The 20,088-nt window shown below is 46.1% G+C and overlaps 2 protein-coding genes across 4 annotated transcripts in view; one reads left to right on the forward strand and one right to left on the reverse strand.

Moving 5' to 3' along the window:
* NCALD (neurocalcin delta) overlaps positions 1 to 11,282 on the forward strand; it is a 49,525-nt gene extending 38,243 nt beyond the window's left edge. The window contains exons 3-5 of one of the 2 annotated variants that reach the window (XM_042839908.1): positions 1,234 to 1,339; positions 2,329 to 2,448; positions 4,461 to 11,282. In XM_042839908.1, the coding sequence (XP_042695842.1) occupies positions 1,234 to 1,339; positions 2,329 to 2,426 (204 nt within the window). In that variant the 3' untranslated portion in view covers positions 2,427 to 2,448; positions 4,461 to 11,282. Of the gene's footprint in view, positions 1 to 1,233; positions 1,340 to 2,328 lie in introns of both variants that reach the window. The other variant, XM_042839907.1, reaches the window with a different exon arrangement.
* Positions 11,283 to 18,595: 7,313 nt separating this feature from the next.
* The window catches only part of GRHL2 (grainyhead like transcription factor 2), a 59,385-nt gene continuing 57,892 nt past the window's right edge, over positions 18,596 to 20,088 (reverse strand). For both annotated transcript variants that reach the window (XM_042808786.1, XM_042808787.1), the window contains one exon: positions 18,596 to 19,076. In XM_042808786.1, the coding sequence (XP_042664720.1) occupies positions 18,962 to 19,076 (115 nt within the window). In that variant the 3' untranslated portion in view covers positions 18,596 to 18,961. The remainder of the gene's footprint in view (positions 19,077 to 20,088) is intronic.

Genomic DNA, 20,088 nt, shown 5'->3' on the forward strand with positions numbered 1-20,088 from the left:
CAGTCTCAGGAGATGGCAGATGAGGAAATCTGCAGCCTTGGTTTTGGTGGCATAACTGAAAGAGCAGATGTTTGACTGCGCTGAGCATAAGTGATGAATATTTAATTAAACAGATAAATGCCTTTCTTGGGGTGTTTATGCTTCAAGTTATTTAAAAGCTAGGCAATTTGAAAGGTGAGCTGGCTCTGCCCTCAGAGAAGAAGCCAGTGAGATGGCTGAGGCAACGGGTGCTCGTTGGTCTGCATGTAGAACGTGCTGCTCAGCAGTGTCCTCCAGCTGGTGAACCTATGCAGAGACACTCCTGGGGCTGTTCCCTAGGGATCCTCGGCCAGAAGTTTGGAGTGTGGCAGGCAGAGTGCTTTCATGGATAGAAAGTGAGGCAGAGGAGCTTCAGTGAGCCTTCTGGGTCCTGCAACAATGATTCAGCCTGCAGGGCAAGAGGATGAGGTGAAGAGACCATCACTGCTTCTTGTTTTAAAATTAACATCACTTCTCTTCTAGGGGCAGCTAGGATCACATGTGACAGTCCATGCAAAGAACCACAGTGGGTGGGACCAAGACATCTGTTCTGTGTGGAACAAATTATGATTGGTGTTTTTCTAGCTCTGTAGGCACACAAGAAGGCCATCTCATTGCTGGCCAAGCCTTCCTTATTTTTAGAAAAGGTGGGGATGAGTCATTGCCCTCCCACAGGCAGGATGCTGACTGAGGGTGGGGAAGGCAGATGGGTACACAAAGTGGGGTGAGGGATAGGAGAGGTGAAGATGGAGCCAGAGTGGCTGAAGTGCTGAGAAAGGCCACGGCACTGAGATAGGCTGCAGGACTGAAATGGGCTGTAGCACTGGGCAGCCCACAGCATGAAGGTGGGCTGGAGCATGGGACAGACCCTCGTGGTCTTTCTGCTCCCAGGTCCCAGGAGCTGCCACTGCCTAAGTGCTCTCCAAGTGATAAATTCATCCAAAGGCTGTTTTCATAAGGCAAAATGTAATCTTGGTCCAAACTGAGATTGTGTTTAACTGTGACTAAATAAGGAACCACTTTAATTCCTAAATGAGTATCCCACTGAAGAGGGCAGCTGCCTAGATTTGTGTCTCCCTTCAGCGTCTACAGAATATGTCCCAGCTAATGTTTCCAGGGTATTTTCTGCCTGTTTCGGTCACCAGGTGGTAACCATACCACTACACTGACCTAATGTGCTTTTTACCAGCTCTTTGCTCGTGTCATATCACACAGGCAATCTATAAGATGGTTTCTTCTGTAATGAAGATGCCAGAAGATGAGTCAACACCAGAGAAAAGGACAGAGAAGATCTTCCGCCAGATGGACACCAACCGTGATGGTAAGCTCCCTGCAAGATGCCATCAGACCCCTCAACCTCACTGCTCCTGCTCTAGCCTTATGGGCAAAGCCATGGTGCCTAAGGATTTCTCCTCACCCCTTTGTAGGCAGGCTGCCCTGCTGTCTCTGGGACTTAGAGCTGTGTGATGCTCAGAAACACTGCTCAGAAACCCACATCCAGGTCTTTAATGTTTCACACGATTTTATTTTTCTTGTCAGTTCACTGATTTCACACTAGGAGATGATAGTCTCAGAATAAACACCTAAGTTTTTCCACTGAGGAGTTGAGCATTGATTTGCCTGTATTTCAGGTTTTTAAAAACCTTTGCCCTTGTTGTCTGCTCTCACCTGGTAGAGTGGTTGTTGAATCCAAAACAAGTGAAACTTCCCTACATTTCTGACATGCAACTCATCTTCTCACTGCTTTGTATGAAAGTAAGTTGTATTTCCTAAAAAAAAAAAAAAAAGAAAAGAAAAAAAAAAAGAAATTATTGAACTATGGGAAAAATCAGTGTGGCTGTGGCCTCTTTTCAAAAGGAGAGGTCTCTCCATGGCCTGTGGGAGGAAACACAAGCCTTGTGTGAGATTCTCAGGTGACTCAGTCTCACCTCTATCATAACCAGGGCTTGAATGTTTGGCCTTAGCTCAACCCTACCTCAGAGTAGGAGGATTTTGGCACACTCCTGCCTTTCTCTAAGGCATCAGGAACAAGATGTTGCTGGGGGAGATGTGACCCCATGTCTTTTCACCTGATCAGTGCTTCTGACTGCTCAGCACAGGCGCCCACAGAAAGTGCTCCTCTGCGGGTGCAGCCACCATCCTCTCTCCGTCCTTCCTCCAAACCAGCATTCTGAGAAAGCACCCACCTGCCGTGCACCCCCAGGGATTTCCCTTGCTCCCTGCCACTTTCCTTCCACCACTCTTCTCTGCAGGCTTGGCAGGTGTGCAGTGACCGTCCATGGATGCTAAGTCAACGTGTCTCTTTTCTAGGAAAACTCTCCCTAGAAGAGTTCATCCGAGGCGCCAAGAGTGACCCATCAATAGTGAGACTCCTGCAGTGTGATCCCAGCAGCGCCGGGCAATTCTGATCCCAGTCTTTGGATGAATTATGTATCCGCTTTTTTTTTTTCCTTGCCAAACAACATTCATGGTAGTGTTGCCTCTGTATGGCCAATTATGCCTTCTTTTGTGGCATCTTATAGCTTCTTTTGTTGTGGATTAATTATAAGAATGCTGAATTGCTCTTTACAATTTGTCCAGAGCACGAGCAGTACTGTTTTAAACAGATATTGTGGTGTTATCATTGTTTTAAAGATTTTTTTTTTAACGTGTCTGTTTTGGAAAGTACATTTGAGAAGGACAAAACCAACAACAAATCCTTGGCAACAAGACATAATGACAGGTTTTGGGTTGCTGCTTAGTAGCTGAGTATTCACCCAGAGGACCTGAAAGTGTAGCAGAGATTGAAGCAAGAGGGTTATGATGGGGTAGGACTCTCCTGGGATCTCCTCTCCTGCCCAGGAGGTACCAGTGAAGCTCAAAGACAGGATGATGAATGTGCACGACTGGTGAGGGCTGCACTGTCTGCACCCCTGCACCTACGCTTCATTGTTTCAATGCTGTGAACATTTTCAATGTTGTAAAGGAGAAGGAGGAGAAAAACAAATAATGCAATCAACAGTTTTTACTTGGTTTACAGTGGCTCATTTCACATGGCTTTATCTGAAAATCCAGCAATTTGCAGTCCTGATCCCAAAATCCACAACTGACGATACCTCTTGCCATTTGGGGTCAGCAAAGGCAGACATGGATATTAAAAACTGGGTATTGACAACGAATTTAAGGGAGAGACATGTTGAATGTGAAATGTTCAGGTTAGTAATAAAGTAGTTTCTGCTAAGGAGAGCGGGCATTCAGCCAAGGAACTGATGCACACCTGCGAGCGGCTAGAACCGAAGAAAACCAGCTATTTGGAATGTTCTCGTGTAGCACGACATTCTGGGGGTGTTTTTGTCTCTCTCCACATAGCTAATGCAGTTTCCAGGCCTGCTCCTTGGGGAAGGCTGTCATCAAAACTTGTTTTAAGCATAAAATTGTAGCATTTATATTTCCTTCATTGCAGTGAAGTTCAAAAGTCTGTACTAAAACAAGGAAATGGTACGCTTTATGGTATATTTATATATATAAAAATTAAAACAAAACAAAACAAAAAAAGAAAGATCAGCTCTGAGAGAAATGTTGAATGTTTATCTTTTCGCCTAGATGCAGGAGTTCTGAAATTTGCTGCTGCAAACCTTTATCCTTTGGTCAGAGTTGCTGCTTTCCAAGCTAGGACGCAGACATGGGATTTCTTGGTAACTGTACGAGTGCTGCTGCAACAGAAAGGCTTTAGTGACTGGAGGCATTACGCTGACTAAATTGGCGTTAATCTGTCATTAGCTGAAGGCTGTTCTGTGATCCTGCTGGCGAGGTGTCCATGTGGGCAACGCGCAGCCATGGGGAGCCGTGAGCTTGGCAGTGTGACCTTTGCCTGACAGGCAAGGTTGGCGTTTTGTCAAGTGACCTTGTAGATGCTAATCCCCAGTAGCCTTAATTTAAAATAAACTAAGTAAAATAAGTCTGCTCTGCAGATGATGATTCACTAACTAGAAGTCATGAAAAAGTAGCAGTGTGAATAATTTTTTGTTGAACACTAGGTAGCATATACAACTAAGAGAGAAGAAATTCCAAGGCTTAATTTCTCATGATCCTTTCCTTTGCCAGGTTGAATATGCAAAGCATATTAAAATAAAATGAAAATAAATTAAAAATGGCATTGCTAATCAGTTGTACCAAAACGATTGTGAGTGGCTAATTACATTCAGTAAATATGTTCAGGCACACACCTTTGTCTCAAAGGACTGCAGAAAGCCAACCGAAAGTTTATTGCCGTGGCACTAATTAAAATCCTGAGCAGAGGGGTGTGGGGAAAAGTGAGAAGGTAGAAGCACACAGGTGCACAGGCATGAACAGCTTGCAATACTTAGTGCTTCCAGCTGTTCTGAGCATCACAGGCACATTTTGCACTGATTCTTACAGTTGATGAAAATGTTCCTTAGCTCTTGCTCTCTGACCCTCATCAGATACCCTGTGAACAAATCTCACCCTGCAAAGGAGACCCTGAGCTTCCCTTTCCCTAGGAGAAACCTGTGTCTGTCACCTCCCCACTTGCTGCCACAAGCAGAGATTCTACAGAGCACCTCCAGGCTCAGTGCAGGCCTCCAGCTCCCCAGCAGCCCAGGCCCACAAAAGCTGGCATTTGCTGGGGATGAATCTGAAAATGTGATTGTAACTTTTAAAACTTTGCCTCTTATTTAAGTGTCTGCATTCCATCTCTTTTCAGTTTCCTGAGACATTTCTGGCCCAGAACCTCATCTCAGTTTGGTTTTCTTGGTAGTTTGGAAATTTCACGTGTTGGTGCTGTACAGAGTGTGTGTGAGAGCACAACCTGCAGTGTGACCGCAGACCAGTGGAGATGTAATGCTTTCCACAGCTCACGAGGTCTGGAAGAGTGAGGGGTAGCTTACAGCTGCAGAGAACTTAGCTGGAGATGAAAGTATTGTATAAACATTTACAGACCGAACTAAAGTTATTCTTTTACCTGACTACTGCTGATGATTGGTACTGTTTTAAACTATTTACTGTCCCTTTCTTTCCCTGCATCTGCGTGCACTTTCAAAGTGAGCAGTAGCTAAACTGGTTATGGGAGCATCTGCAGGCCTCAGAGCAGCAAAACTGTGGTGCTGCACACAGCATTGGGGCTTTCTGCTTTGCCGCCATTAACGTTTGCAGTCATTACTGCTTTTACAACCCTTTTGAAAACAAAATGACACACCCCATATAAGATAACACAGCAAGGTAGATGCTTTCAAGAGATCAGTTAAAAATACTTCTGGACAGGAAGGCTAGCAGACTGTATGTGCTATTGCATGTCACCTCTCAGTTTTGTAGACACATTGTCTAATAGTACTTGTGTGTGGAAAAGGTAACCTTCACTCGTGCATCATCCAAATGAGTTAATGAGTACTTTCAGCTTCTAGACTCTATCCACAGAAAACGCCAGTCCCATTTTTTCAGCATTCCCAACTTGCCAAGTTCTGGGCCAGAAGATGCCAAGCAAAGTTCATGGCTTGTGTTACTTGCAGCCCTTGTAAAACCAGCATGTGTGTGTTGTTGTGAGCTTGAGAGGGGCCAAGGAAAGATCTGTTCTGACATTATTTGGAGACCTTTGAGTTCGAAGCAGTAAATGTTTCTGAGATAATGGTGCTGTGCTGTTCCTCTTAGCAGCTTTTAGGATTTTTACGCTATTGCTGAGGCATTATGTCCTGTGTTGGTCTCTGCCAGAAAGCATGACGTCCCCATTTTCAGGACGCTGCAGCTTAAAACACTAAGCCAGAAGTGCATGGCTCCTGTGGCTGGAAGAGGTCTGTGTGCAGAAGCAGTGCCGGGGGGCACACAACGTGCTCACCCATCCCCAGCCCCCCTGAGCTGAGCTGTGCCCTTCTCACTGATGGAAAACGTGTAACGCTGGGGCTTAGCCTGGTTTTCTTGTACAGCAGACTAAGTTAAGTCGTATTACTTTGCATTTGCCATGGGCTGAAAGCACATGGATGGGCAGAAACCTGGGCTAAGCTGACTCATGGAAACTCGGTGAGCGGCGGTAACCTGATGTCGAGCCCTAATCCACAGACTGAGCTGAGCTGAGCATGTGGCTGCTGGCCACGCACTGCTCGGTACATGTGAGCAGGGCAGCACGGTGACAAGTGGCAGGTTCCCAAGGACACGTGGCTGTGAGAAGGGAACTCCCACATGCAGCCATGTAGCACAGCTGGGATAAAGGGAGCACCCTCCTAAAGTTTCCTTTTGAAACTTGGTGAAGGGATGTGAAGTAAAATGAGCTGACAGAGGGCTGGGTGAGACCTGTCCCCAGCACCGCCCTGCCAGCACCTCCTTGTGTTTCTCTCACAGTGCTGCTTAGGTTTCATTCAACCAGGTGGTTTTTGGGCTCAGGAATTTGTTGTCCAGGAACTGGTGCAAGGCCAGTGGAGAAGAACATTCTACCTGCCATTTGCACAACTACTCAGATGTGTGTCATACTGGGTGCGATCTCATGTAGGAGTGTTGAAGTTGAGGAAGGCAGTTTCCTTGGTATCACAGGCAGAACATGCGTTCAGAAACACAGAGAAACTTGGCAAGCTCCATGCAGCTGAGCAGTGCTCTGAGTTTTCCACTGACTGTGCAGCAGGCAGACAGGGTACAGAGCAGCAGCACGCCAGCCCCACAGCTCTGAGATAGGGCTACCACAGCATCTTCTAACTGAGCAGCTCTGTCGTGTGCATGCAGTTGGAGGTACTAGCAAAATACTCTTTGAGCACATCTAGCATGAATGTGCAGCTGCAGAAGCAGAGCAGCTCTGCTCTTCCTTGCATGGCAGCAGCCAAGCTGTTCACTGTGCCCCAGTTAGGAAACACCATATGCTCCTCCTGGGAGCTGTTGGTTCCATTTCTAAGTATAACTGCGGGCAAACCTTCCAGACAGGAGCTTTCCTCTTGGCCGTGGTGGACAAGGGGGAAACTCCATTTAACTCTCAGAGCTGGGGTTACAGTCTGCAGGCAAGTGAAGGTGAGAACAGCTGTTTCAGGTGCGTTGAAGAAAAAAAGGAGCTATAGATTGGTGTGGGAGGCACTGACATTAGGAATCAGGATCATCACTGGAGTGGTTATTAGATCCTTCTTGCACTGAGAACAGAAAAACAACGTCAGATGTGAAGGGACCTCCTTGTCCTTTGCAGAACTCATCCCTGGTTACACTGGGTGTCTCAGCTGGCTTAGGTGTCTCAGCTCACCTTGCTCCAGCCTCATTCTTGTTGCTGTTGGTTCTAAATTCTTCATACCAAGATAGGTATTGTTTCGGGGATAGGGATTTTCACAGCATGAGAAATGCTTTCCATACGTTAACCAGAACCAGCCAGGCAAGCCAGACGTGAGAGGCTTCTGGGAATACATAGGTCAGATCTCCTCATGGCTCCCACACGTTGCTATTTAATGCGTAGTTGGAATCAAGATATCATCTGTAAAATGTTGGCTAGTGCACAAGAAGCAAGGGAAAAAAAAATAGAACTAGGATTGTCGTGAGAAATGTGCAAAGACAAGAGCAGTGACAGTGAGTTGCATCACTACCTTTAAACTGGTCTGAAGGCCAGGGCGGAGCTCCCCATTAGCTACAGGCGGCACAGAAGAGCTCCTCTGTCCTTTCCAGCCCACAGGACCACCTGGGCCCCATGTCACCACAAGCTGAGGCTGGAGACTTGGAGTCTAGGCATAAGGATGCCATCTGGTACCCTTCCCATTGCATTCACTTGCTGCATGGCTCAGACACAGCTGAGGTCCTCCCCTCTTGCCCTGATCTAGAGGCAGAGATGCTCCCACCCTCCTGGGACAGGCACTCAGGCTCTGAGCCTTGCCCCATCTCTCAGCTGCCATTCCCACCCTCTCTCTACAAATGAATAACAAACATGTGCCTATGGCAGCCATAGGAGCCAGGCTTAACTCAGATAGAACGGCTTCTGTTTGTTTCCCAGCCTCTGGCCCTCCTGCACGCACCTTGCCAACTACACTGTTTATTTACTCTTATTAAGTAGTGGCGGTATTAAACATTTCAAGAACACGGCGCACCTCTGGAACAATGTGGTTCTCATTACCATTGATGTGTTTGCTGAGGCACTGCAGGCTGAACCTGACCAGCGATTGCCTTCTGCTCACATGGTTTATTCCACAGAGGGCTGATTTCTCCCGGCAGGAACAGTGTCTTCCCATGCATCACCGTTCAGCATGCGGTGCCCTGATGCTGCCTGGAGCATCCAGATGCTGTGGTCCAAGAGATAATTTTGGCAAAATAGAATAAGGTCAGGCAGAAACTCTTCCTGCCGCCTGTCCAAAGCATGTATTGAGGGTGCAACCTCTGCTCCTCTGCTTGCCAGGACTGGGTCTGAGCGGTATTCAGGGCTGGCCTCACATTCCCCCACTGAATGGGATGATGGTGATTAGTAAACCCACCTGAGAAAATCCTCTTAAATTCTTATCTTCGATGGTGTTATTAATTGGTGGCACTTAGAGGGAAGATTAATGGATCCCACACTGCTGCCTGGGGGAGAACTTGGAGTTCCTTGCCACCAGCACCACCTTTTCATTCCCTACCATGAACTCCCTCCTGTTTCCAGGACAACCAAGCAGTTTTTATTAGGATCTGAAAGAAAAGGCTAACAAACAAATAACCCCCCCCAAACCAAACCAAACCCCAGAGTTTCGATGTGATGAGGGTCTGTGGGAGCTGACTAATGCCATTGCGCAGCATGTCAGCCATCAGAGTGCCCTACAAGATCATGTTTCTTTGGCATTTTCTGGTTGATTTCCTTATTCATCTTTCAGTTGTTTTCTTGCTTTATTATTTATTTTGGAACCTCCTCGATTCAGCCTGCTATCACTCAGCCCCTACACTGGCAGAAATCTTGGTGCCAGAGCATTACGAGCAAGGTGGGCTTGCAGTGCCTACTAAAAATGAAGTGCTTAGTGAAGTTAGGGATTATTTTTGTTGGCACATTTCCTGCAAGCAGACTGAGTTGCATTTCAATATACTTATTTCTATCACTTGCTCACTCCAATTCCATCCACACACTCTGGTAGTTTCTATTTGTGTATTCAGTGCTATTTTGCACTTGAACCCAAGGTGACTGCTGTGAGTACGTTCTGACAGAAGCACTTGATCTCTTGATTTTTAAATATTGCTCACTGAATAACATAATAGATGGAAAACAAAATAGATGTAGATTTGACTGTGTACATTTGGACAAATAAGTCTGATGCTGCAGAGGTTAATGAGTGGCCAATAGCTCAATGAGTCCAAGTGTCCCATTCCCATTGAGTTCGTGGCCATTCCATAGGGAGAGCTCTCTCACCACTGCCCCCAGGCTGCTCCTGCACAGCAGCAGAGAGCAGAGGTACCAAACCCAACTTTAAATAGCTGCCACGGGCAGACTCACTGCAGCAGCACGGAGTTCAGCACATCCTGTGTCTTGGCAAAATCAAATACCTCTCTAGAATTCTTTGTAAGCAAACCTACATATCCTAAGAAAGACTTTTGCAACTCAGAAAGGAGAGGGACAGCTATGAGTGAAATGAATTTGATTCACATCATTTTCTTATGGCTGTCTCAAACTGTTTGTGCCCCACGTGTGGTTGCCTATAGCTATTGTGATGTTCTCACTTCTCTCTCCACTTCTGTCGTGTTTTCCTGCGGTGATGCTCTGAGACTCCAGCCGATGCTCACTGGGCAGCACCGCCGAAGGGACACCTGGCAGTGGTACCTGCAGGAAGAATGCAGGCAGCACTCGGGCTTTGTCTCTGTGCTGTTGCATGCTGTAGGAAGGTGTACTCGCAGTGACATGTGAACCCCACCCCCACAAGGAGAGCAGATGACCAAGTCATAGGAGGAGACTGTGTGGCAGAAGGCTGTGTCTGTGTTTGTGGCCCAGCACGCACCCTGTCCCCGCTGCTCGCTGCCAGCTAGGACTCGACTGAATTTTCAGTGTCACAGCAAAGTTTTCTTACGCTGAAACGTATCTGCATCATGCAACTTCCTCAGAAAAAGACCCAAAAGATGATCTCTCTCTGACTGCCCTCTCCTCTCGAGAAGCTCTTCTCTTCTGTACATATGATATGCAGAATGTATGGAAGTCTTTCCAGCGTTGGTTTGCATTTTTAAGACTGTACTAATTAATGTGTGATATTATTGTGTTTTTGTAGTGGCATCTTTGATGTAAGATGTAAAAAGTATTGAAAATGATTTTTTGTGTTCTCGTTTGGCTTTTAGAGCTAGACCAAGGACTGCATGCTCACTAGGAACAGCCCTTCCAAGGGCTGTAACTGCTCACAGCGCCGTTGTTTGACGTGTAGTACCACGTTCCCATTTTCACAGGGGTCAGTTCTGAGTGGAAACTTCCCGAAAAGTCTGAGCTTCTGGCTTTCTCTCTCTCTCAGACTCAAGCTTTTGATTCACAGGCAGATGTGAGACCCACACAGCAGTCCCCAGCCCTTGTCCCTCCCAGCAGCACCCAGCCCTGCTGCTGTCACCTCTAGTTGGGTTGACACGGTTGGCCGCATCGGGACAAGAGTTGGGACTAAAGTTGCAATGTAGTTAAATGTTAGCCTGAGCCGCAAGTGTGAGGTCAGAATCCCATTGGGGTGCTTACCATAGAGTTTGGGGTCAGTTCCTGTGGGATGGGGCCATCTGAGGGCTCCGATCCACATTTCTAGGCAGGCTCAGAGGGCCTTGTGCCCATCCTGCAGGTAGGGCTGGCTCTGAGAGAGATGCTTCTCCCGATTGTGTCCTGGGCCAAAAGGCAAGACATGCTGCAGCTTACTGACCCCTCTTCCTTTCTTTTTTAACTTTGTGAAGGAGAAAGCAGCTCAGACTGCACCTGACAAAGTGACTGACTTCCAAGCATGTTTTTCTTCATTAAATAGACACTCACAAAACAGCATTGTGTGGTTAAAAGGCGCATTTGTGATAGTTTCTTTTCCAGTGCCAAAATATATAAGCAGTATTGTTTGAAGGGAAATAATAAGAATTTTTTTACTGTATTGTTATTACTGTTGAACAAATATTGTTTTTAAATGTTAGATTTTGAAGAATTTTGTATTGTAAACTGTTCTGTGACATGGTGCTTTTTCATACTGGAACTATTGATTGCACCTAAATATGAATTATTTTGTTTTCTTATATAAATATGTAACCTTGAACAATCTCAATGACAACCAACGTACGGTGGATACTGAAGGGTCACGCAAATTCTCCTACTGAAATCCCCTAAGTGTTCTTTCCTACTAATAAATATTCTGCTGCAGCCAGCTACGTGGATGTGCTGTTCTTCTCCAGCCTGGAGCTCCACGGCCCCCTCCTGCCCACGGCTGGGCTGTGTCCAGCTAAGTCAATTTCCAGAGCTTAGTGAGGGCTTAAGCCATGCATGGGCACAGGCAGCACGTGGCAGTGGGAGGGCTGCTGGCTCCAAGGGCGGCTGTTTCCTGCTGCAGCCGCAGGCATTTGCTTTAAGCTCCTCACATTTTTACCTGGGTTAAATTTGGAGCTGGGATTAGCACCAGGATGCTAAAAGTAGTTTAAATACCATTGGGAGGTAATTGAAACCACTGCTTGTTTCCACCTCAGATCAATAAAACCCACCTTATTTGTGAAACAGTGTGTTAATATCAGCTTGAAAGGGACCAGAGGGTGCTGGCTGATGGAACATCTGCTCAATGGCCCACCCCAAATCCAAACCCAGTGTCTGAGCGCTGCCCAAACGCTCCCTGAACTCCGGCATGGGGCCGTGCCCGCCGCCCTCCGCTGCAGCCCCTGTCCCTGACCGCCACCCGCCCCTCCCCTGACGCAGCTCCATGCCGTTCCCTCGGGCCCTGTCGCTGTCACACGGAGCAGAGCTCAGCGCTGCCCCTCCGCTCCCTGTGAGGAGCTGCAGCCGCCATCGGGCCTCCCCTCAGCTCCTCTGCTCCGGGCTGCACAAACACAGCGGCCTCAGCACTTCATATATGAGACACAAGCTGTAGGCTGCCATCGAAAAATTCAGCCAAACCCTACACGAGGGAAGGGGTTTGCCCTCTCCCGGTGATGGGCAGCTGAAGCACACCCAGCTGCCTCAGAAACACGGGCACTGCTGAAGTTGTGGCGGTTCCCATCTGCGGCAGCACTTCCTGCTGCTCCTCTCACAGCCTCTGCAGGCAGGGCGCTTCCAGCCACTCAGCCCCTAAAGCATTCGCATCTCAAGAGCCACTCCGTAAAATGACTTCCTATAAAACACTATTAAACTTCTATCGCAGGCAGCACCCAGGAAATGGGATTACTTTGACAAGCCCAGTCAGTCTGTGAACTATGTAAGAAACGGGGCATCACACCCCTGCTGGTTGCTGCTGGAGGACAGGCGCTGGCTGCAGAGGAGCAGGGCTGTGCTGGGGCTGGCAGCAGGCAGAGTGGTTGCAGGAGGGGATGGGGTTCTGTGGTTTCCAGTGCATCTGGAAGAAAAACCTCTTTTGCTGTCATCTAGTCAGCCAGACGCACCGAGCTATGGAGCACCATGTGCCTCAGTGTGTGATACACCAAACAGTGACAAATACTTTTCACAATGATTAGGAAACACAACGTTTTCCAAGAGACAGCCCTTGTTTTAAATCTTTGGCAGCTGTGAGAACACTCCTCAACCCAGACGCAGGTGGATGAGTTCCCCTCTGGTGGGGATGGCGATGGGTGGGAGTAAGTTGACTCTTGGAGTCCCTGGGTCTACAACTCCATTCTGCACTGGCTGAGATTGCTGGCGAATTGATTTCTTCCCTCATCGCCTGGGAATCTTCTCTGGGAAGAAAGGAGATGTTGAGGTTGGCTCTTGCACGCCAGCTCATTCCAGCCAGGACTTGCCCTGAGCAGGAGGTATTGGCTCCGATCTCCGCCACCCTGCAACACAACACGGCTGCCCCATGCTGCTTTCACAACTGATGGGCTTTTGCCTCCTAGGCTCTCATTTGTTAAAAAAAAAAAAAAAAAAGAAGATAAATGGTGGGAATCAAAATGGTTTATGCAAGTGTTTTACTGAAAGAGGCATGGGCCAGTATGCATCAGTGCCTTGGGCACACGGGGCACAGTGGGAGCAGATTTGGGTGCCCCATGCTCACCAAGGTGCTACTATCAGAATTTCCTGGGTTCCCAGGACGCTCCAACATGCCAGGAGATCAGGATGGGAGAAAGTCAGCAGTTCACCTTTGCCTCCATTAAAGATGTCTACCTCTGTGTCTCTCCACTGACTGTAGGACATCAGTTCTCCTTAAACGAGGTGCTTCTGCTTGGTTACATGAACCCAGGCCGCTAAGTCCAGCCAACAGAGGAAGCAGGTGACCGCTTCTCTTTTGGTTGTACCTTGATGCAAAATCCTGCTGATATGAAGAAACCTATAAAGGAGAGGTGATCTGAGGGCTCCAGGCATGCTCAAGCCCAGCCTATGTCTTTTCTAGACTTGCTGCAGACTGCCAGGGAGGAAGGTTCTGCCCTAAATCCTCTCAGGAGTTCAACTCTTCTCCTGATTACTTTGCTTGAAGAGCCAGATCTGGTGCATCAAGAGGGATCCTCTTTCTCACCCACTTGTTTGAGATCAGATTCCTCCTTCCACTTGAGAGTTTTTGCATTTGAATAATTAAGATAAATCTGATAATCCTGTCCCAGCACTCTCGTGAATCCTTCCCACCAAGGTTGGGCAATTTCACATTGACACTTAAACATTCTGCAGAAAAGTGGTGAGGAAGAAAGAAAATGTGTACACCTAGGAAATGGAAGACTGAAATACTACTGAAGTGTACAACAGATTAATTTTCCTTCCTCTCCCTATTAATCTCAAAAAATCCACTGAAGTGTACTTCCTCTGTTGGGATTCCTCTGCCAAGTTTGTTTGGTTACAGATTGAAAATCTGGGGCAAACAAAGGAAGAGAGAGAATGATTAATAAACTCATATCCATTTTGCTGATGGAAAGCTGACCTGAACCTATCTATTCCAGGAGAGATGAACTGGGGCTGAAGTCTCCACTACTCTTGCACCACATCTGTGTCACCAGCAGGCACTACCCAGAAGTGTAAAAGCTGTATGCACTGTTTGCTGATTATTTTGTTCAGTCTCTGCACTTGTTTTCTTGTAGCACGGGTTCCTACTTTCTTCTTATTGGTACACTTTCTGGGCTCACTCATAGGAACTCCATCCCCACGCCACAACAACAGAGATATTATCTCATACATAGGAATATTTATTTTTTTCCTTCTTAAAAATGTACAAAAAAATAAAATAACTGTATTTACAGTTTATCAAACCCCTCTCCCAGTTGCAACACTATTAAGTTACATGAGCTATTCCTTAATATAAAAGCACACTATTTATACATAGTTTGTTGTTTGTCAGAGCGAGGGCTTGTTACAAACTTTGGCACAAACACTCGTTTGTATCTTGTCTCAATTCATAGGAAATGGAAGAGCATATAAACATTTCATAAGCTTTACATTTAAGGCCCTAAGATACTCCTTCCCAGTTTCATACCAATCAACATACAGCTTCTCTGACAGCTGGAGGGCTGAGTTTTTACCAATCATTTGAATTCATTTATAGCATTTAATCCGTCCACAGACTGAAAGAGGAAAATGTACAAGAAAGGCTCTTGATCTCTGAATTCCACTGACCAATGACTTAATGAGAACACACAGAAAAAAGAAAAAAGAAAAAAAAAAGGAAAAAAAAAAAGAAAAAAAAAGGAAAAAAGAAAAAAGAGGCTATTTTCTTTGTAGTTAACATTCAGTGATAAAAAGTCCTCCAAATACCCTGATGGGAACGCTGCCATACATCAACGAAGTTTCGCTGCAAGGAGGCACTACATTTTGGGGATATAAGCACCTGACTGTGTGAAAGGAAAGCAGAGTCTGAAATTTGGGTTTCTATAGCAAATGATCAAAAGGACAGACATAGTGCCAAATGTGCAGCAGGAACAAAGGCCAGAGCTTAGAAGGCTACTCTGCCTTTTGCACCAGTCATAGTCTTTCACAGGACATCTACAGACACTGCACTGCTCTCGCTCTTTGTATGGAAACGATGCTGAGCAGCCTCGAGGCTGCACTAGATTCCAGCCTGTCCTCTTGTAAAGGAAATCAGTTTTGTTCTCTTGAGTAAACAACCATAGCAGTGCCACAAAAGGAGGCAACAAAGACGTTCCTGTCTCGTGCTAAATGACAGCCAAATCTTACTTCCATTTAACTCTTCATATTTGGAAGACACAGCATTAATCAGACTTCCTCATGAAACAAAAGCAACACATACATTTTAAACAACAGACTGAGACTTTATGCTCCTTGTGGCCTTTGAATGGGTCCCTCCTTCAGAAGTCTGCATTTTTGGTGCTGGCCCTTCCCCAACAACGATGTCCTGATTTTGAGCAACAAACCCTCAGAGGTGGTGAACCCTTGTAGCTGCCATGACCAGCACCGAGGTTCAGTGCTACTGCGGCAGCTGATGCTGTAACTAAACTGACCCAGTGCAGGGTGATTTCCTCTTCATAATTATTTACATGCTTGTGATGCATTTGGCTTATGGAGCAGAAAAACAAAGTCCTCAGGCCCTGGCAGGTAAATGAACTTAATGATCATCCCTAACTAGCTCCAGTAGTTGTTCTAAAATATTCTTAGTGTCTGGATAAGTGCTATCCATCCTCCTCAGCCCTGCTCTCTACAGTGAGACTGTAAGATGGAGCTGAAGGCAGGGGGATCAGCTCTCTTGCTACTGACCAGGAATTTGTACACTTAGAGATATATTTAGAAAAGCTTTCAGTTAATCTTGGAAACAACTTTCCTTCCCTGGACAGTGCCTGACCTAAAGCTCCTAAAATGGCATTGGAAAGGCAGCTCTGCTCCTTAAGCTCCAGCATTTCCTGGAGCATTGCAGCTTTTGCTGATCCTATACTGTGGGTTCTGGTGAACAAATGTTTGACAAGCCAGCAGTGTGCCTTGCAGCCCAGAAGGCCAGCCAACTAGGCTGCACCAACAGAGGGGAGGCCAGCAGGGCGAGGGAGGGGATTGTCCCCTTCTGCTCTGCTTTCGTGAGGCCCCACCTGCAGTATTGGATCCATGCCTGGGGCCCCAGTACAAGAAGGATGCAGAGATGTTGGAATAGGTCTAGAGGAGACCATGAAGATGCTGGAGCACCTCTCCTATGAAGAAAGGCTGAGGGAGCTGGTGTTGTTCAGCACTGGCACAGCTGCCCAGTGAGCTGTGAGTGCCCCATCCCTGGAGGTGCTCAAGGTCAGATTGGATGGGGCCTGGGCAGCCTGAGCTAGGAGGTGGTAGCCCTGCCCATGGCAGGGGGTTGAGGATGGGTGTGCTCCAAGGACTCTTACAATGCAAGCCATTCTGTGATTCTACGACACTGCTCCTCAGAGCTGGACGTTGCAGTGTGTAGCAGAGCCTAGCTCTAATTACCAAAGGGAGTTCCACCTCTATGTAATACAAGGATAAAATACTAACAAGGGTGCTGGTGCTGCCAGGACAGTCCCATCCTTCTCTGTGAACCTCAAATTCTCACTGACATCCCCTAATGTGGCACACCACAACCCAGCCCCAGACACCACAGTCACTGATAGAGGCAGAACCTGGGCTCAAATCTTGCATGTGATTACTGCTGAGCTTAGCACACAGCCTCTGCTGGGACATCGTGACCAACTGAGAAATCTCAGTTAAATTCCTTGGAATCCCAAACACCATTAAATAAGAGATAAATACAAGAACCAACAGCATTGCTCACAAGTCTTGTGTACCGGCCCCAGTTCTTAATGCTGCCTGTCAAAACTGTCCTGTTTTTTGGGAGTGGAAAAGTACCTGGGCTATGTCAGCAAAGACTTTTTATCTGAGTCTGAGCCAAGCAAAAATAAATGAAATTACCCTAAATACACTGTATCCACTGTATCCACTGTATCCACTGTATCCAATCTAAGATGTCCATCCTTAAGCAATGTAGCAAAAGCATTTTACTGGGGTATGTATCCATAAAAAGACAATGAAATTACTACACAAGTCTGCATCAGGAGCAGAAAGAACACACAAAGGATGAGTAGAAAGAGAGAGAAGACAGACAAAACAGACGCTTTGCCTTCCAGATGTGTATGGATTCTGAATGTGATAGTCCTGACACATGTAGCAGAGAGCTTTCATAGGCTCTGAGAGTGCAGGAGCTGACTGAGGTACCTGACTTTTGTGTTTGAAGATCAAATTTTAATGGGATGCTATCACTAATGAAGTTAAGAAATTGCAAGAGCTTGCAAGACAATTGATGCAGAAATATGATAGAATCAGATTGATTAGGTTTTCCAACTACTTTGCTTGGATGTAAATAGCTCCCACAGCTCAAACCACGAGAGAAGGAGCCCCATTAAACTCAGCAGTGTTTCTTTACGTCATTAACTGCTAATGAAAAAATACTGTGACTAAGTGAAAAAGAGTCTTTAGAAGGAAGAACCAATAAAACTCTAAAGGTTGTTCGTAGGAAAGGCCTCACATTTCTGCCTGTCTCATGGGATCCCTGCACAGTGCATGGGAAATGAAATGCTTACAATTGAAAACCACAGGATTGTTCACTGTGTGAGGAGCAATCTAAGACAGGAAGAGGAACTGAAAAGTAGAGAGACAGGTGCCACGTTTGCATTTGCTGGGGACATCAAGGCCTTGGACTCCTTTCCTGGTATGATCAGGCTGTAGCCTTTCTCTCTCAGAATTCCTGTGACAGATGTGGAACTTGATGGTGTGACTGCATAGTTCACCCTGGGTTCAGATCCAGCCTGTAAAATATTTACATCAAACCCAACTTTTTACCTCACTGAACTGCACTAGGAGTCAAAACAGAATCATTCCATGGAGATACAAAAGCAAACTCCCTTAAGAAGATGTCTGAAGTTTCTTGCAGTGTAGAGGAATGCTTTAATGAGCAGTTTGTTGGGGTTTGAGACAGGCTCATTTTGAGAGCCCTCGCTTCACTAAGAGAACAGGCCTCTAGGCACACCAGACACAGGGGTGCTTCTATGATTTGGTGAAAGCTGGATGGAGTACTCAGGTGTCTATGTTTGAGACCTGGGCACCAAAGGTGGGTCCCACAGTGACAGTGCACTCCAAATGCTGTAGCACTGTCTGCTCCAATATTTCAGTATAAAACTGGGTGGGCAGGGATGGAGTGCACAAATGCAGACTCAGATTCTCAGTACACACTCCTTAACAGATTGCAGAAATCTAATCTTCTAGGAAATATTCTGTTAAACCCTAAGCCCAATACATACAAAAACATAGTGGCAATAAACGTGCCCACATACAGTAGTTAAAATATATTATTGCATATTATAAACATTATATACAAGGTTAAAATGGTTTCTTTACCATTTACTTACAAGTGACATTTGTAGCTGAATGCCTTACTTACAAGTCCTCATTGCTACATGCTGAGAACTACCAGAGGTATTTGGCAAGACTATACACTAGAGAGAGATATGGATTGGTCTGAGCAAGTGAACCCTGTCAGCCACTTTCCCCACCTTTAGCACTGTTTTTAGCGAGAGGAGAGAACTACTGGCAAAGAGATTTACATAAGATTTCTGAAACTGGACCAGCAAAGTTCCTCACTATATTTTAGAATGAACTTATCCACACTAAAGCATGGACTAAAAAGCTGCATTTCACATTTGCAGTGGGTCATCTGATTACAAATCTGGGAGCTGGTAACTGCTTGTACAATGGAGAGTGGGGAGCAATAAATAAGGGACCAGGTTAACATGAGTGGCCTTGTGCTTGACGAACCCAAGCCTGTATGCAGTAGGTGTGCATGTGCAGAACGGACAATATTTTCAAAGCAGTCTTGTAACAGTTTCTCTGATTAATGTCTGTCAACTTCCAGAGGCATCTTCTGCTTTCCAAGAAGAATGAAATGCTGTGGGTTCTTTACGAAAGGGCTCTGGTCTGAGGCTAGATCTCAGTCAGTGTGATCTTGAAGCCTTCAACCACGCTTTCCATGTGCAGGATGAATGTGTCCTCATTGGAGTAGTGCTCAATAATGTTGTCATCCATGTTTACCAGGATACTGGTGACAAAGGCAAAAATCAGTATTTTCACATACCAGAACAGCAAAAGGGAAAGCCATGCACTCCACTGCATGCACACACTCCACTGAGTTCAACATGAAACAATAAGAGACTCCAGCACGTGCCAGTACAGGGACAAGATGGGAAATTATCATCAAGGTCTGCCCCATAGTCCCTTCTAGCCTCTGGATTATAGGTTGCAACTTGTGAAAGTAGTTAGATATGTGTCAGGGCTGGGACTTTATGACTTTACCCACTTCTGGAATTGCCTGCAGATGCACACCAGATTTGGTGCAGACTCAGCCAGCATTTCCTATGTGCAGTGCCAGATCCCCCAAGTGCATCTCTTTTTCTACTCCCCAGCCATGCCACAAAAAAGCTGCTCCTCCTCCTCCATGATGTGAGTCACTGACATGGGAAAGCAGTGTAATTGGTGCTGTGCACACAGCTCACAGAACTCAGCTCGGGTGCAAGAGTACTAGTACAGGTGTATAGGAGTGTCATCCTCACTCTTTACCATAAAGGATTTCTTCCAACAAACACATCTCTTGGAAACAGTGTAAGAAAGAAGCAAAACATGACAAGTCTCACCTGTATTTTTAAAAGCAAAATAAATCATCAGACAAAACACTGCCCTAAGTTACAGTTAGAGCCAAAAATAAATGACTGACTTAAAATGATGTTGCTAGAATATTGATGTTATTTAGCAGTAACAAAAAGTTAAAATAGAGAGATTCAGATTTATGATAAAGCATAGTAGCCTAGCTATTATAAAACCACAGCTGTGATGCTCATGTCTAAATTTACTCAGTTGAAACCCTGCAGCAAACAGCGCTCTCCCTTGTGCTTGCCTGCCTTTCAGATTCAGGCAGCGGCCCATTTCTTCTTAATGCTGCAGGGAAACTCCATGCTGCATTCACAGCAAAGGCTGTGCCTTTCCCATACCACTCTCCACAATGTTGTTAAGTACATAGCCTGTAAAACAGGCTTTACGCAAATACATTTTCCAAA

This window comes from Centrocercus urophasianus, unplaced genomic scaffold (assembly GCF_019232065.1).
Source record: "Centrocercus urophasianus isolate 14NV4802_14NV808 unplaced genomic scaffold, USGS_Curo_1.0 seq_11, whole genome shotgun sequence".
In the NCBI taxonomy this organism is placed as follows: Eukaryota; Metazoa; Chordata; class Aves; order Galliformes; family Phasianidae; genus Centrocercus; species Centrocercus urophasianus.